Source organism: Pieris napi, chromosome 20 (assembly GCF_905475465.1).
Source record: "Pieris napi chromosome 20, ilPieNapi1.2, whole genome shotgun sequence".
NCBI classification, from domain to species: domain Eukaryota; kingdom Metazoa; phylum Arthropoda; class Insecta; order Lepidoptera; family Pieridae; genus Pieris; species Pieris napi.
The window spans coordinates 1,597,870-1,616,827 of record NC_062253.1 but is presented as its reverse complement, the minus strand read 5'-3'; the positions used below and the strand labels follow the sequence as shown (position 1 = coordinate 1,616,827).

General features: G+C 33.4%; 1 protein-coding gene across 1 annotated transcript in view; it reads left to right on the top strand.

The window, feature by feature from the left end:
• Positions 1–18,958, top strand: part of LOC125059915 (orexin/Hypocretin receptor type 1-like) — a 92,645-nt gene that overhangs the window by 52,095 nt on the left and 21,592 nt on the right. The window contains exon 2 of the mRNA XM_047664613.1: positions 11,164–11,848. Within this exon, the coding sequence (XP_047520569.1) occupies positions 11,240–11,848 (609 nt within the window). The 5' untranslated portion in view covers positions 11,164–11,239. The remainder of the gene's footprint in view (positions 1–11,163; positions 11,849–18,958) is intronic.

Below are 18,958 nucleotides of genomic sequence, written 5' to 3'. Positions count from 1 at the left end.
AACATTCGAATAATAATAGAATGTATGTTAATGTAAGAGAATAATAATAAATATTTATTTATTTAATTTTTCAAATGTAAACTGAACTTTATTGACTATAATGACTCCTTTTCCATTCTTTGATTATTTAATTGTAATTAATTATTTGCATGCAATCAAAAACTATTTTTAATAATAGAAGAAGTATAACTTTACGTACACGCACCCTTTTTTGTATAAAAAGGTAAAAATTGTTAACTGTTTATGTTTGAATGTGTATTCCGTTTTTGGCTTTTGTGTATAATGTAATTGTTTGGATATTTTTTAATGAGTAGCTGTAAATAATAATATTAAAAATGTAATAAACTAAATATTGCATACACGACGCATTTAATAGTAATAATACACAAATAATACCACTCACAGGTAAGTTCTAGTTGTTATTTAAACATTTTGCTTTAGTGAATCTAATACATAATTCAATCAGATAAGGCGAGACTAAGTCGCAAAATAAATAGCTTCTAAAAAATCTTGACGATTTAAAAAGCCCCGAAAGAACACTTAGTACGGGCTTAATCGAATCGATATCGCGTATCAGGCATTACGTATACTCGTTAAGGGCAATATTTATAGATTGAAGTATGATAGAAACTTATTTGATAAAATTAGCGAATGAAGCAGTTAAGGAAAGAGAATGGAAGAGTTAAATTCTAAGATTTGTTCCTTACAATACTAAGCCAATACGATGATGTCAAAAAATTATAAAGTATACAATATCGCTAGTGTCGAATATCGTATGTCGATAGTGTCAGAGACAGCATTCAGTAGGCGCAACGTCTTTGATAACGGGGACCTGTGCAACAGACTGGTTCTAACCCTTATCGCAAATAATCTTCGCCGTCGCACATATCCCCACAAAGCAACCGTGTTCTTGTAGAACACTTGGGTTGCTCACCACCTTAAGACTTTAAGTATATACTAGGCCAACTGTAAGTCCCGCTTTGTTTCTAATTCATTGTACCCCTCCATCCCCAAGACAAATAATGTTGGGAACATTAAGGGATAGTAGGGATAGATGTCATACAGTCTGTAATAAAGGAAACGTGTAAATTTCTGTATGCACTTCAATATAAGACTTTCAAAATTTGATTGTATTATACAGAAATAAACCAGTGGCGCTTCAACTCTTTTAGGTCCAGGCCTCAGGTTTCTGTATCTGTTTCATGTTCATTTGTCAATCTTAAAGGCAAGTAGGTGATCAGCATCCTGTGCCTGATTCAAGTCGACTTTTTGGGTCTAAGGCAAGCCAGTTTCCTTACAATGTTTTCGTTTACCGTTTGAGCTACTGTTAAATGCGCACATCAACAGACCTTTGGTGCACAGCCGGGGATCGAACCTACGATCTCAGGGACGAGAGTCACAGGATGAAGGGACTAAATGACACTGCTCAGATTGTATTATATATCTCGACTTAAAATAGTACCTTTAACCTCCCATACATTTCAAACGTCCAAACGTTTTCGTTACGTGATGGTAACGATACAAACTCAAGCTACAGTGTTCATAAATTTTATTTAACCAATAAAGAATAAGACGAACTCAATTCAGCACGATAAAATTTAATGCCCGAATATACGAAACAATTTATACGTATTGATGATACAGATTTTAAGATACGATGGCAATTCTGAAATGGTTTTGAATTAAATAATCTAATATATAAAACTAGCTAATTGTGGATAAAATTAGAATATTAATTTCAGTAATGAACTTCGTTTCTCCTTAATGTGATTTTACGTAGCCTACCTTTTTAGTACATACCTGGAACATTTTGCTATTCTACTCTAGAGACTGTTCAGTTTTCCGGAATGAATTTTTTTTAGGTTTTTCTGTGAATTTTCCTCGATGATTAATTTACGTTTAAGCTTTGATTTATTTAGCGATAATTCTCTAATTTCGCTTGTGAGTAACAAACTAGTAAAAATGAATACAATTTCCATATAAAGAGTGGTTTATCTTCTGGAGCCTGGTTGGTCGTACACTCTAATTAATTCTATTTCGCGTACACAAGGCAACAATAAAAATCAACGGTCAAATGACTCGACTATAACATTTCCATATAATCTTAGCATTCCCTGACATATTAAGTGTATTTGTAAATGCACAAACATATCATGTAGAACAACCAAGTCTCGCAACTCCGTTCTACCGTAGAAAGTTGTGAGATCCATGTAATACCAAGTCGATCAATGTATTCAGTCCCTGCTTAAGGGTCCTTCTGTCTCAAGTTATTACGTAGTTAGCTAACCTAGCAAAGTCATAGGTAACACAATGTACACTTATGGACGTCAATATATATATATATACTAGCACACCGGCCAAGCGTTGCTGTGGCTAAGGTTTTTGTTATATTACATAGTAGCAAACTATTCAAGGGAAACGGTAGGAGAACACCAGTGATGGGGACCACCATGCTTTTTTGGTGGTTATGCCATTAAATTGTAGCTTATGTGAAACGTTGGTACTTTCAACACAGCGCCATCTGTTAGAATTGTGACTATCAAATAATAAACAAATATTTTGGAATAAAATAATATTGCGGGTATAAATTGAGATATAAGCTATCCTATCTTTTAAGTTAGATCAAACTGCACACGGTGTGCAAATTTGATTGATATTGGTTCGGTAGTTTAGGAGTCCATAGCGGACAAACAACGTGACACGTAATTTATATATATGTATTAAGATATTAAGATATATATATATGAAATACTTCTAATTTTACAGTCACCACATCAATATCAAAAATCGTTTATGTTTCAATTAGAACCGTTTAAATTGAAATTTTGAAATACATCGTGTTTATTACAACGGCTGCTCCATTACTGAAATTAATATTCTAATTTTATCCACAATGAAGTTACAGGGGCTTCGAAAATGGCCTGAACTGCTTGAGAAAAGGTTTGTACGGTATTATGTATTTTTAATACAGAAAATGTGTATGACACGTATTAAACACTAAATCACTGTAATTGTTTGTTAACTACCTAGTGCTATTTTGTCTCTCTCTGTTTCAGTCAAAATGTGCTTACGTTATTTGTTTTTTAGTTTTTATTTTGTAATTGATTGTTTAATTTTTCCCCTTGCTAGCTTGTTTATGTTCTGATAGTATAATTTGTGATGTCTTATTTTTATTGTCAACGGGTGCTACTTGTCGAGTTTGAATTCGTGTATGCGGTGATCTCAGTTATTTCGACTATGTATTTACGTGTTGTACCCACTTTTTGTACATACAAGAAATCTTTGTTTATAATTTATTTTATTATTATTTATTACTTAAGATGTCTTGTGGAACCTGGTGTAATGGTGGCAGATCCTTACAAACATTGTGTAAAACAAAAAACTTGGCGATTAAAAAGTGAGTTTATTGCCAGTTCTTCTCGTTCGTTCTACGCCCTTGATTTGAGAACTGGCAGTAAATGTAAAATTAGAAGAATTAAGCATTTAATTTTTTTTTATTGACGTTCATAAGTGTACATTGTGTTACCTAAATGAATAAATGATTTTTACTATGACATTTGACACTGACACTGACACTGTGCCGTACATTTGGTTATATTTTTACACTGGACACGAAACACCTAACATTATTTGGTGACACTAAGTAACCTTAGCAATAAATTAAGACCCACCGGCCTCGGACGTGAGGGAATAAAAGACCCGAAATTAAAGTAGATAAGAAATCACAATAAGGAAGATATACAGAACATAAATAATTGGAAAATACAGTTTTTACGTAATTAAATCATGAGTACTATCTTGCTCCAATTTTCTGTTCCTCTTGCCATGTGCCCCACCTATTTCCACTTTAGTTTATTTATTTTTATTGTAACATATTATGCTACCTTAGTTGTTCACATTAATTATGTATTCTATCTTTTATATATATAATTATTCTGTGAGTGTGTATGTCACTGAACTTCTCTCAAACGACTGGACCGATTTTGATGAAATTTTTTGTGTGTGTTCAAGGGGATCTGGGAATGGTTTAGAATCACAAATCAGCCCGCCAGATGGCGCTGCAGTCGGTACTTTCATACTTTGCTTTACTAACTGCTTGAAATATCATGCAGGACAACGTCTGTCGGGTCCACTAGTATTCTATACATTCTTTTGTTTCCTATGCATCGTTCCATCGATCTTTGACAAACCTGTAGCTTTATAATTTGTATGCTGCGCTTTAGTGGGCGCCAACTTTGAGAACATGAACAATAATACTAATTTGAGTTGATTGATTATACAATCTATCCATAAAAATATTTTAACTTGACAAGAAACATCTTTATCTACAATGATTGAAATGTAAACAATTATTTTGGCAATAGGCCGAAAACAAGAATTCCTTTGTTTTGTAATTGAGAAGTGAGGAAAATGCTTTTAGCTAAATAAACATCCTGTGTTTTCATGAAATCACATTTTTCATCTCAATCATATTTTCGTAGAATTTTTGTCACCGGAAGCAGATGTTTTGATATTACAAGAAGCAGAGTAAAGATAGTTTTAGCGTTTTTTTTTTATTCCTGGCTTTTTTAATTTTCCGATGTTACGTTAGACGAGTCTGAATGTGTATACTAAATTCCTTTATATTTGAATATACTGATCATCAACTTAATAAAAAAAAATACACTATACGTGAAATGCATCCATCGACTAATTTTTGTTTTATAATATAGCGTAGCTGTCAGTTTTAAAAGTTTTTGTTGGCGGATATAACAAATTCAAAATTAGAATAGATAAATAGACATAGAATAGACAAATATGTGAAATAAAAGTCTAATATTATTATTACTATACCCAATAGATACCGCTCTAAAAATCAACAAAACCTATGTTTAATACAAATGATTGATTTAATTTAATTTAATTTAACTGGTGCTTTCATCGCGCAACAATTAAGTATCGTAATACCGCGAGAAATTTCTGCCAGTATTGAAAGTACACTGCCACAGGGAACAAACATTTTAAAATTTATTTAAATACATAGTTGCCTGTTGAACTTCGTTTCGCATTATGATTTTTTTACATAGCCTACATTTTAGGTAGTTTTATACCAATATGTGGAAAATTTTGCTACGCTACCTAGATACTGTTCGCTTTTACGGAATATAATTCTAAGTTCTGAATAAAACTAAATTTGTATATTTTTCCAATTTTTCTCCATAAATACCTCAGAGTTCAAGGAATAATAATACAAAAATACTCGAATTGGTCCAGCCGTCTTCGTGTTGTTTATTTTATTTTAACAGCATATTTTTTAATTAATTTTGATTTATATGAATTATTATCATATACAGCTTAGGTTAATATAATATAATATAAAAATATTTTTTAATTAGAATTTATGTGTTTTTTGGAAATAATTCACTGGATCATACCTATAGTTAAATGATTCATTCCTATATTAGTATTTTACGAAATTCCATTACACAGCTTTAGTTTTCAAACGCATTGAAAGAACCGCCAGTCTGTGGTACCTATCTCAAAGAATGTTTCAAATTCAAAATCATTTATTCATTTAGGTAACACAACGAACGTCAAAACAAGAAATACACATGAAATGCTTCTTTCTAATTTTACATTTACTGCCAGTTTTAAATAAAGTTTTTAGTTTTACAAAATGTTTGTAAGGAGCTGCAACCATTACACTATGTTCCACATGACATCTTTAAGTAATTAACTATAGCAGTAAAAAAATATATAAACGAAAAATAATAATAAGATTTGTCCACTATCAGTAACATGATGAAATAGGAGCACGCACTTACATTCTCACATTACGTTTTCAAATCTCTGAAAATTCGTTGCGAACTATTTGACGTCATAATTTTACGAAGAGATTATAATTATTCGCACTTGTATAGTTTTATATTATGTTAAATAAACATATTATTAAAGATCGTCCGTATCACCTCGACGTCCGCCGTTCCACAACTGAGCGTTTTTCAAGGCAGTTTTTGCCGCGCACCACCACTATGTGGAACCAGCTGCCCACTGAAGTATTTCGATTCGACTTAGGGTCCTTCAAGAAAAGAGCGTACCAATTCTTAAAAGGCCGGCAACGCACTCACGAGCCTTCTGGCATTGAGAGTGTCTATGGGCGGCGGTATCACTTAATATCAGATGAGCCTCCTGCCCGTTTGCCCCCCGTTCTATAAAAAAAAAACTTCGCGTTTTTTTGCCGTACCCCACCACTATGTGGAACCAGCTGCCCACTGAAGAATTTCCGCACCAACTCGACTTAGGGTCCATCAAGAGAAGAGCGTACAAATTCTTAAAAGGCCTCTGGAATTGAGAGTGTCCATCGGCGGCGGTATTACTTAAGATCAGGTGAGCCTACTGCCCGCTTGCCCCCCGTTCTATAAAAAAAAAAACAAAAAAAACTGAGCGTTTTTTTGCCGTACCCCACCACTATGTGGAACCAGCTGCCTACTGAAGTATTTCCGCACCAATTCGACTTAGGGTCCTTCAAGAGAAGAGCGTACAAATTCTTAAAATGCCTCTGTAATTGAGAATGTATCACTTAAGATCAGGTGAGCCTCCTGCCCGTTTGTCTTCTATTACAAAATAAAATCAATGAAAACTTGAAAACAATTAATTTAACTTAAATTAATTGCTTGTAATATGAAACCTTCGATTTATTTTTAAATCAAATGAAGCGTTTCATTTAATAATGATCCAATCAAAATGTAATTAACGTGAAATTTTCAATGCGGGAAGTGTTTAATTAGTTATATATATAACTCAAACTCAAAATAACTTTATTTATTTAATTATACAAGTACACTTACGAACGTAATAAAATAAGTTAAATTAACTGTAAATTTACATTAAATAAATTATACATGTAAATACATTAAATATAAGTAAATACCACCAGATCGCTGGTAAGAAACTTGCCGCCAACCTTTTTAATCGCTAAGTTTTGAGTCACAAAAATTGTTTGAACTGGATAAATCTATCCCAAGGATTAAGATCATTTAAATATCCGTCAGATTTATAAAAAGATTTCTTGATTAATTTACGTTTAACGAGGGTTTTAAGTTTATTTAGTTATAATTATTCTCGAATTTACCGTGGGAGATTGTTGTAAAAACTAAAGACATGCCGGTTTTACCCTTCGAGCGAATGTTAAATGCGCATATAGAAACTTCCATGGGTGTACAGCCGGGGCTCAAACCTACGACCTGAATCCACTTTTTAACACTGGTCTATAGATATATCTCATCACCTAATAGAAAAAATCAAATGATCACGTAACAGATATAGAAATCTGAGGCCCAGACCTAAAGGGTTTTAGCGCCACTTCGTTCCTTATCAATAAGTAGGTGTATTTATTTGGGTCTCTCGGCCTACACCCTCTGTCTTCTTTGTCGATGAATGAGTAGGGATGGTTACTATTCTAATTAAATGACGTGGAATAAGTGATACCTGTATCTTATGTTCCATATTAAACATATTTTTTTTTTATTTTTTTTATTTTTACGATCAAAAACTCGCCGTGGTCTGAGACCGGTCCCGACCATATTTACAAAATTGTTGTGAGAACTGGAACAACTCTAGATCAATAATAGGCGCTGATGTCATATCTGATAAAATATTACTTTTTAACTTATTAAATTGGTGATGAAAAGAAAACAAAACTGTGTCCACTTTCAGAGATTGTAATTAATTTACGCCGAGAGCCCCAGTTTGCGTGACTTTAGATACCGATGGTTAATTATGGCCTCAAGGCCATTGATTGAGCTTCGTGAGATTTGTATGAATAATTCCATCGTTATAAAACCGTGATAGGATATGTTCAAAATAAAGTACTACAATATATATAAACGTGTGCAGTAGTTTAATTTCGATCTTTTTAGGTCTGGGACTCAGATTTCTGTATCTGTTTCATGATCATTTGTTAATCTAATAGACAAGTAGGTGATCGGCCTCCTGTGCCTGACGCACGCCGTCGACTTTCTGAGTTTAGGCAAGCCGGTTTCCTCAGGATGTTACTTCACCTTTCGAGCGAATGTGAAATGCGCACATGGAAAGAAAGTCCATTGGTGTACTGTCGGGTATTGAACCTATAACCTCTGGGATGAGAGTCGGACGCTGAAGCCACCAGGCCAACACTGCCCATGTTTAAAACACGTTAGTAAATATTCTTCTTCTCCTTCTGGTGTCGCTTTCTATTGAATTGCCGGGTATCTTGCGCTGGTCAAAAAAGTTCCTCGGCGAATGGTGATGCCGGTCCACTCCCATACGTTCCGCAACCATGACTTCTTTCTTCTACCAGCCTGTTTCTTGTCTTGAATTTTGCCCATCATTATAAGCTGCAACAAGTCGTATCGATGATGACGCAAAATGTGGCAGAGATATACGGCGTTTCCTATTTTAACAGTCTGCATAAAGTTTCGTGTCGGTACTATTCGTTGAAGGACTGTTTCATCGTCACTCTCTGGAGCCAGTGATGCAAGCATGCGACCATAACACCACATCTAATAAATATTAATGTAGTAAAACCAGCTATGGGTCGGCTACCTCTGATTATTTATGCATTAAAATATGCAAGATTTTAGAACCGTTTTCAGTAAAAACCTGTGTCAAGGTTCCCAGCTCTTCCATAACAAATTTAATGCTTCATTCCATACGTGTGACACGCGTGAGTTTGTGGGTGTGAGTGAATGAGTGAGTGTAATGTGTAACTACATGTTAGGTCTCAGTAGCATCTCCAACGCTGCGTAAAGTGTGTTGAGAAGCCAGTACTTTAACAATTTTTTTTATATTGTGGGTAGTTGTCGAGCAGCCTATATAATTTATTGTAGACTAGCTGGTGCCTGCGTCTTCGTCTGCGCAGGGTTAAAATAATATTTGTCCAAATGATGTAGCGTGAAAGACATATTTTATCTTCTTTAAATACCCGAAACGATAAATATATTTTCATTTAGGAATTAATTTATTACTACCGAATGTTCATTTGAAATTTAGTTACGGTGCACTTTTTTGGCTGTAATGGCTTACACATAAGTTATACTCGTAGATATACCTAACTGTGGAGGACTTTTTGAAGGACTATTTATGATAAAGATTTATCATAAACTAGCTGACCTGGCTAACTTCGTTCCGCCCTACAACCTTATAATATCGTTGTTACTTTAATTTAACTTATTTTAGGATTTCATTAATGTTAAGTATTACATTAATACAACTCTTTTGCAAATACTGGCCATTGCGAAAGAAGAATGGCAGTTTTACACATTAGGCATCTTCTCTCTAGCGTCAATATGGCGATACTGCATGTTAAGCACTTTCTGATATCCAACATCTTTTGATCAGGATCAAAGCATGGTTATGCATCTCCTCATTCACCTCAAGATCGGAATTTCTTGAACTGACACGAATTCGACGTAAAATGATGCGTAGTTTTGTCAACAGATGGCACCATATGGTTTTTGCATTCGTAAAATTAATTTATTAATTTATTGTTATTCGATAACTTATCCGATATTTTATTGCTTATTCTGCTATTCGGGACGGAAACAAATCCAACAAATCAAAAACCATGGCAATCGGTCCAGCCGTTCTCGAGTTATAAGTGTTGTAACAAACACGACTTTCTTTTATATATATAGATATATATATATTTATATATTTTTATATAGCATTTGGTTCTGCACTTCTCGCACGCATCATGTTTCTTATTTTTTTAGTTTTTCTCTTTAACTAGGGTTGCCTGGAAGAGATCGCTTACTAGCTATAAGGCCGCCCATTGCATCCCTTATAATTTTTATGTATTGTGTTTCTTTTATTTGCAACGAAGTGTAAATAAATAAATAAACATTTCCATTATACATTACATATGTATAACTCTTGTTGATTTTTTCTATTATATGTACGAGGGCGCGTTTAATTATGTGTCCATAATCCACCGAAATATAATATTATTTATTATTCAAGTTCAATTGTCAGTCAAGTAGATAAGATTTTGATTGAGCTATGTGAACAATTTGACTATAACGATGGCTTTGTCGTAATTTATTCCGAGTTGAGACTTGATGAACGCCTAACATTAATTTACGAAAATGATTCCTACGCAACGAACCGTGAAAATTCAATCATAGTAGAGGAAAATATTGGAAAACTACAAATTTTTAATGTAGAAATATACGATATATTGTCTATAATTTTTACGTAATAATAGACTTCTACACATACTAATCTTCAATAATATGTTTAAAGAATTTTACTATATTGTATACCAAAGTATGTGTTTTCATACACAAATAATATCACTATTATATTATAGTAATCATAATTTTATTTATTGTCAAAAACAGGTTACGGTAATAACTATATTTCAGAAGCCTGTTGTGACCGCCCAGTATTGTTTAGCAATTTCAAGAAGAATTATATAAATAAACTTGCTGAACCGGCAAACGTTTGTTTTGCCATTTATATTATTTTACTTCCTAAAAATAACTAAAATAATAAGAATGAGTGAAAATTAAGGGTTGTATGTATTTTTGTATGCTGTATCAGGTGTATTTAGGGATTTGACAATAGCTGATTCTCAGACTTACTGAATATGCATAAAAAGAAAAAAAAATATAAGAATCGGTCCAGCCGTTTCGGAGGAGTATGGGAACTAACATTTTTCACGAGAATTTTATATATTAGATAGTGAAACAATGTTATGTGTTTCGCACAATCCAAGCATTCCCTGCTTACTCTTGCAGCTAATAGTTTTCTCGACTCTTCGCCAGATAGTGACATATTTGTGATTCGTATAGTAATATACTGTGATTTTAAAATGTACTTAGAAAATATTAATAGTTAGCAAAAGGTATTCTGGTAATTTTATAAAAATCACTTAATTATATAATAGTTTTATAATATTTATAGTTAAAATTTGGCCACACACAAGCTGTAAATAAATAAAAGACACTCAATACTTTGAGCACGTGTGTTAACTGAAAGTAAACAAGGTGATTTACTTTCCTCTTCGCTAGACTTTACTGTGTTTGAACTCAAAGCAAATTGCTGACAAATGTAGTAGATTCTGAAAGCATTCATTACCGAAGTTTTATCCATTCAAAACTGTAACTTGTGGAATTTTTCTAAACTTAACTCCTCTTTCCGCAGATGGCGATCTCCGTGTCTTGCAAAACGGAATTTGTTTAAAACGATCCAAAACTTTACAACAAAAAATGTGACCAAAATGGCGCTGACAAGAATATCCTTCGGAATATTACTCGCCCTTATTAATTTTACATCTTCAAACATTCATCTAAACGAAACTTCGATCAAAGACTTAGACAGTTTGATAAGTGAAAAAATCATAGACACGGTGATATCGGATAGTTTTAAAATAAGAAAATTAGAGGCTATCAATGATATAAGGAAGAGAGATGTTAATACAACAGAGGAATCAAATATAGAAAGTACTGAAGATGAAATAGAAGATACGACCATTTACTATGAATACAATAGCTCAGAGGTATGCGTTGGTGAACCAGATTACTGCAATATGACAAAAGAGGCATATTTTCGAATGATTTACGATTATATATACCCTCAAACATATGAATGGGTGTTGATAGCGACAAATGCAATAGTCTTTGTGATTGGTTTAATAGGGAACGCGTTAGTTTGTATCGCAGTGTACAGGAATCATTCAATGAGGACTGTGACGAATTATTTCATAGTGAATCTGGCGGTGGCTGATTTTATGGTGATTTTGATTTGTCTGCCTCCAACGGTGCTGTGGGATGTGACGGAGACGTGGTTCTTTGGGACTGCTATGTGCAGAATTGTTCTGTACTTTCAGGTGAGTGATTTTTTATTTAGATTAAAAACCCGTGATTGGCGATTTAGTAACTTAGGTGGTACTCGTACGAGTTTAATAGCGCCTTTTTTGTGAATCTAATTATTATTATTAATTTTAATAGTTTTGCATATATAAGGGAGAATTTTCCGTCCTATAAATCATGTTTATTTTTATATTTTGGTCACTATTTCGTTTATTGTATTTTTTAGCTATTTTATTTAAATATATGTGATTTTATTTAGGTAAAAATATTCTGTTTAAGCAAAATCTAAATACGAACTTATGAATCACAATTATGACGGGTATGTAGGATTTTCATATGCTGGAATATTCAGCTTTACAAAAAAGATTTATAAAGTATAAGCGGTAGTGACTACGTTGATAAATAAAATAACATTTCATATTAGATAATATATGCAAACAAACTGAATTACATTAAATTAGAGGGTTCTAATTAATTAATAAACAACTAAACCTTAACATATAATAACTAAAATAGATTATTAGATAATTGTATCATCATGATCTTCATCACTTTTAATTGAACAACTGTATTCAATATAGTGTAGACAGTCAAAAATACAATAATTTAATTTCTACTGAACATTTAAAAATTAAAACATAATTACTTTATGTTTCAATGTATTATAAATTTGAATTCGCTTTATTTGAATTTTAAAGTGAATACTTGACTTAATTAAAAAACACAGCTTTACCAAACCTAACAAAAAACCTAAAACCATTTCATTTTACGAGTATAAAATAAGAATTTTTTAAATCATGGCATACTTAGACTTTTTCCTGAATTCGACACTTGAGAACTAAGCTCTTAAAAGTTTTTCCTCCTACTGTGCTTGCGGCATTAGCAAAACTGTATTTAAACATTAAATTTTCTTTTTAAGAACAAATAAATATGCCTACTAGAAACTTATCTATAATAATAATATTGCGCTTGACGACATTTATAGTAAAACTTTATCGAATAAAGCAGACAGAGCAGTGTTGGCCTAGTGGCTTCAGCGAGCGACTCTTATCCCTGAGGTCATAGCCTCAAACCCGACTGAACCAAAGGACTATCTCTTCATGTGCGCTCTCACTCGTACGATAACACACTCGTTTAATGAAGGAAAACATCGCGAGTTAACCAGAAGTATGTTAGGTACAGAAGGCTGATCACCTACTTGCCTGTTAGAAAAAACAAATGCTCATGATACAGATACAGAAATGTGAGGCCCAGACATAAAGGGTTATATCGCCACTGGTTTTGCCGCACAAAAATTTCGTATTTAAAAATAATATATTATTTAGGAACATGTTAGTTTTTTTATTGATAAGATATACCATTCACGCGAGAAAGATCTATGGCTTAGAAGCCAACCTGCAGAAGAGTCTCTATTCTCCCCTTTTACTAGAAAGGGTTTTCCGTTCTACGCCCTTGATTTGAGAACTGGCAGTAAATGTAAAATTAGAAGCAATAATATTTATTTTTTTAATGACGAATCACAAGTGTACATTGTGTTACCTACGTGAATAAATGATTTTTGAATTTGAATTTGAATTTATTATACATTTGTTGCCAATCAATTAAATTATAAAAATTAAAAACTAAATGATCCGGTGAACGTTGTATCACCTACATATATTTGTGTCAAAACTTAACGCAAAGTTTTTAAAGCATACCTAGGAGATCGGAGCTCATACTACAGCTATAAAACACAAACTTACGCGCACAATGCGCCACTCACGCGAGCAATACATATAATAATTAGAATTTCTATGACAACCAAGTGACTTGAAGTTTTTCATTTCCAAACCGAACACGTCAAATATTTCCCATAGGTACTGTTTTATTGGAAGATTAATCGTTTTTAGTATTTTTCTTTACCTATTATTTATGTTTCCCTCCGATAAAACGTCCCAGAACGTCCACAGACATTTCAAGATTATAACTAGCCAATCCATCCAATTCTCGAGTTTTAGCGAGACTAACAATCAGCATTTAATACATCGTAATACAATTTTAATTCCAACGCTCTAAAATCGTTTATTATTTCTTGACAATTGAATTTTTAATTCAGTATTAGAAAATCTTAATTTTTAAAATCCGTTCAAAAAGTGTTTTTCAATGATCATGAAACAGATTCAGAAATCTGAAGCCAAGCCCTAAAAGAGGTTGTAACGCCAATGATATTTTTTTTATTATACTGAAAAATTAAGAAGGTGTATATTAAGATCGAGAATCGATTGCCTCTGCTGCCGATACCATTTCATTAGTTAGCGTATTAAATAATTTAATGTATAATATTCACAGTTAAGTTTGAACACACAAGATTGCGATGTACAACTCGCCTGACATTCATTTAAATACAGTCATCAAATATTAAATCTCGTTCGTTTAACAATAATTAAAACCAAACATCGTCTTTTCGTATGCGTAAAATGTTTTCAAACTGAGCGTTATTATGATAAGGCTGACGTTTTATTACTCATTGAGGACTTTAGATTAATTTAAACTGGGTTAAAGCTTTTATCATAATTTGTAATAAAACGGAAAGTTTTATGCGTAGCAGCTACGGCGTAGTATGTAGCTACGTGATCCCGCTACGTGCTTTATTATTGCATAGCTGCGTCGCATGGTAATTGTGTGTAAATGTCTGTTAAGAAGAAATATATTTAACACAATGTCGTTATAGAATGCCTTCATCGTTTATTTCTTCTTCTTCTGGTGCCACTTTTTTGGCTGTTAACAATTTTAAATTCCCGTATATCTTCCGCTAGTCTAAGTTCATCGGCAGATGTGTTGCCGGTCGACCGTTCTTTCCGCAGCCACGACTTCTTTCTCCAGCCAGCCCGTCTCTCGCCTTGATTTTTCCCCATCATTATAAGCTGCAATAAGTCGTAGAGTGTCCAAGATATCCGACTACATACATGCGATTTCAACTGTTTAAATACATACGGGAACATATTCATAAAAAAGCTTAGTAATTTTTCCACGTGCCCGCAATCAACTCTCATATACACGGTAGACTTAATAAACAAAATAGAGCAGAGTAGGTCGAGTGGCTTCAGCGTGCGACTCTCATCCCTGAAGTCGTAGGTTGGAACCCCGGCTGTGCACCAATGGACTTTCTATGTGCGCATTTAACATTCGCTCAAACGGTGAAGGAAAACATCGTGAGGAAACCGACATGTCTTAGACCAAAAAGTCGACGGCGTGTGTCAGGCACAGGAGGTTGACCACCCACTTGCCTATTAGATAGAAAAATGATCATGAAACAGATTCAGAAATCTGAGGCCCAGACCTAAAGAGGTTGTAGCGCCACTGATTTATTTTTATTTTATTTTAATAAATAAGGGATAAGGGATTCTGAGGTATTAATCACGAACTCCCCCAGATGCAACAAACAAGGGCGAATGACCCAATGTAGGTATGATGTTCGCTGTGCTAATCAGTGGTCGTGAAGACTCACGGTTATCTGTAGATGAACTTGGATAAATACGAATACACTGTCCGTATTACGCCTACGGGGATTCCTGGCTACGCCGGTATTGCATACGTGATGAAAAAGCTATTGGCTACTATTACTATAAAATAAATCTTAGGAAAACATGCTCTACCACTTTAAAAAGTCTGATTTGGTTAAAGTTTGTATTCATAATAACAGGGAAATTCAAAGAAAATTAAATAAGTTCTAAATAAAGAACTAATAATTTATTTATAAGTAATCTAACAGCTACATATACATATTATACAAAATTAGGTAAACAAAATATATAAAACAGAAAACATAAGTACATTAATAGATAATAAAAGAAAATTTAATATTGAACAAACACCAAATATAGTGATGATTATACCTCGGGCATAATATTTGGACATGTCCTTCGACACGAACGGTACCGACTTCTTCAAGTCATCATGATGGGCTAGTTCGAGGGCAATATTAGAGAATGGACGGGAGTATCCAGAACAGATGCGTTTGGCGAAGAATAAGAAGAAGTATGACGAGCTGACCGCCAACCTCCAGTAGTGGAGAGGCACTACAAGAAGAAGAAGAATACCTCGGACATAGAGGAACTATCATATTTAATTGTGCGTGCCTATACTTTCACTAATTGCATAAATTATTTGCAACTGTATCATTTAGACTCGTAATTCTCGTCACAAATAGACTGTAAGCTTTTTAACCAATATCGAAGACAAACAACGAATTTCTCCACTGTCTTTCATTCGTTTTCCTAATCTAACGACAAATTAGTATTTAATAAGTTATTACTACTGCTAAATAAAGTCAAAATCTTTCCTTAAAATATTTCCTCACATCTTGCTATACATATTACAATGAAGATATTGGAAAAACATGAGAAATACGTTGATAATTCACACGCCATTTCACATATACGTCGTCCAATCCAATATGTCTCCGAAGAAAATGTTATTAAAGATTATTATATTTTATGTCATTGACGTAAATATATTTTGCGAACCTGGGCCCAATAATCGAATCGCACTTTTCGTTATTTTCATCAAAAAGAAGTGTAGGAGTAATTTCGATTGAAATTAAATTCGTTAGATTCTTTTTCATATTCCACAATCATTCAAAGATATATTCCAAGGATATATGTACTGTAGAGTTGAGCAGTGTTGGCCTACTTCACTTTGTAACTTTCATCCCTGAGGTCGTAGGTTCGATCCCGGCTGTGCACCAATGGACTTTCTTTCTATATGCGCATTTAACAGTCGCTCGAACGGTGAAGGAAAACATCGTGAAGAAAACCGGCTTGCCATAAACCCAAATAGACGACGGCGTGTGTCAGGCACAGGAGGCCTACATCTACCTATAAGATTGACAAATGATCATGAAACAGATACAAAAATCTGAGGCCCAGACCTAAATGGGTTGTAATGCCACTGTTTTTTTTATGTTTTACTACTTACTTATTACTTAATATGCACCTTTTTAACTAAAAGGATGGTAACCATTATGTGTTAGAAGCAGCCACCAGGGTAGCATTTTGAGTGAATGATACAGTGTGAGTGGTGTTCTAGTGTTTCACTTATACACCATATATATATTGTACTAGCCGTTTCGCGCCCGCTTTGCTGGACGAATTAAAATAAATTTTATGTTTCATTATTTTATTGACGTGATAACGTCTTTAAAATCGTTTTAGTCGGGTGACATGTTCAGAAACTTGTGTCACACCAAAACCTCACGAGCGCGATCGCAGGTATAACGAGAGAGAGACGGACCGATCTCCCGTCTCATCTCGAGCGCTGCCAGTCATTCCGTGAATGTATGAAGAAAAATGTATATCATAGTCGAATAAGTAAACTTGTCATTTTACACCCGAAATTTATCATCAAGTGTGAATAAAACGATAGATGTAATTTAAAATTTGAAAAAATTGTTATCTTCATTAATTCCTTACTTCCCAAAAACTTATATCACCAATAAGACGTTATCACGTAAACATCTCGATCGTAAACCTACTTTACAAACAACCAATATTTTTTTTTTTTTTCATATTTTTATTATTCTTCTTTTTAACTTCCCGCTAAGAAAATTGAAATATTTCGAAAATCGAGTTTTTAACAGATGTTGACGTTTAGAGGTTCTAGGAAGCCTCCCCGAATGTTTCCGCGGTGAAGTCCGTATGGATAAATTTTCATAAAAGTAAAACAGCAATAAAAAAATGAAGGAACGTTGGAATTTAATAAATAAATAGCCATAAACCATCTAGGAAAAATTCGCATTCGCATCGAATGGTGGTAGTTTCATGTCGATACGATCAGTGGTTTAGGCGTGATTGAGCCTCAAACGAAGACCATTTTCATTATAGATATATAGATAGACCAGTGCCGATAATTTTTGAAACCTAAAAAAATAATAGTAGGATGAAACCTATTGGAAAGGGAGGATAATATTATAAAAATTAAAGGAAAAATAATTTACGGGCGATCTGAGGTCGGGAAGGGGGGCGGGGGGGGGGGGGGAGTTTTAAGGGTAAAAAACGGTTTATCTCGATTTCCGGCAAAACTAAAAGTCCTATCGAAGAAAGTTAAATGGCAAAGTTGTAGGTAATAAAAAGATCTAAAACTTTTGTATTCACTTATTTTTCACATAACCTCAAAATTTATGTGAAAAATTCAAAAAACCCAGTTTTTGGTTTTTAATTTTTATCTTTTACAAATTTCTTTTTTTTTTAACGAAATTTGGTGAAAACTTACCTTTCTATGTCCCAAATACGCTGTAATTTATTTGATTAAAAATATTCATTTTTTCACCTTATTTTGAATGAATATCGAAAAAACACCCTAATTTTCAATCGAAAATTCACCCGTCAAAATATCAGCTTTTTACAAAAAGTTGGTGTGCGTCAGTTCGTTGAAATCTCTACTTTTCTAAGGTAAAAATATATATATATATTACCATAGTCAATTTTCTCAGAAAATGCAAAACATCGTATGCAGTAACGCCCAGACCCGTCATACCCTTAATCATTAAAATTTACCTGAAATATTTCTCTCCGAAGTTGTTTTTAATTAGAAGACTCATCTGTAACGGAAAATCTGCAATCTAGTAATCACTTTTCCCAGATTAATGTTTTATCCAATTTATCACATTTGTTGACCAACATAAAACATTATTGCGGTGGCAGGTGAAATAAATTGGATCAAAGCTCATTACTACAAGTATATTTGTTTTGCCAGCATGGTTTTATGTTAATTATATTATATTAACGTGCATAAAATAACCTTTGCAATAAATAGATCAAATAAATGAAATTTCATAGATAAATACACTTTATTTAAAAACAATATTTTTTTTTAATGCAAATTTATCACTAATTCGTACAGTGAAGGAGAACATTGTGCCAGAACGTACAGAACGCTGATCTTTTTGATACTTACGTTTAAAAATATCATGAAACATACAGAAATCTGGTGCCAAGGTGGGTCATGGTACTGGGTTTTATATGTAGCGTATTTAAATTTTCAATTCTAAGCCCCTAGGTATACGAATTATAGCTGTACTTCAATGAGATTTTCTCTCTATAAAGTTAAAACTTGCTAAGAGGAAGAACTGAGAAGAACATAGTGAGGAA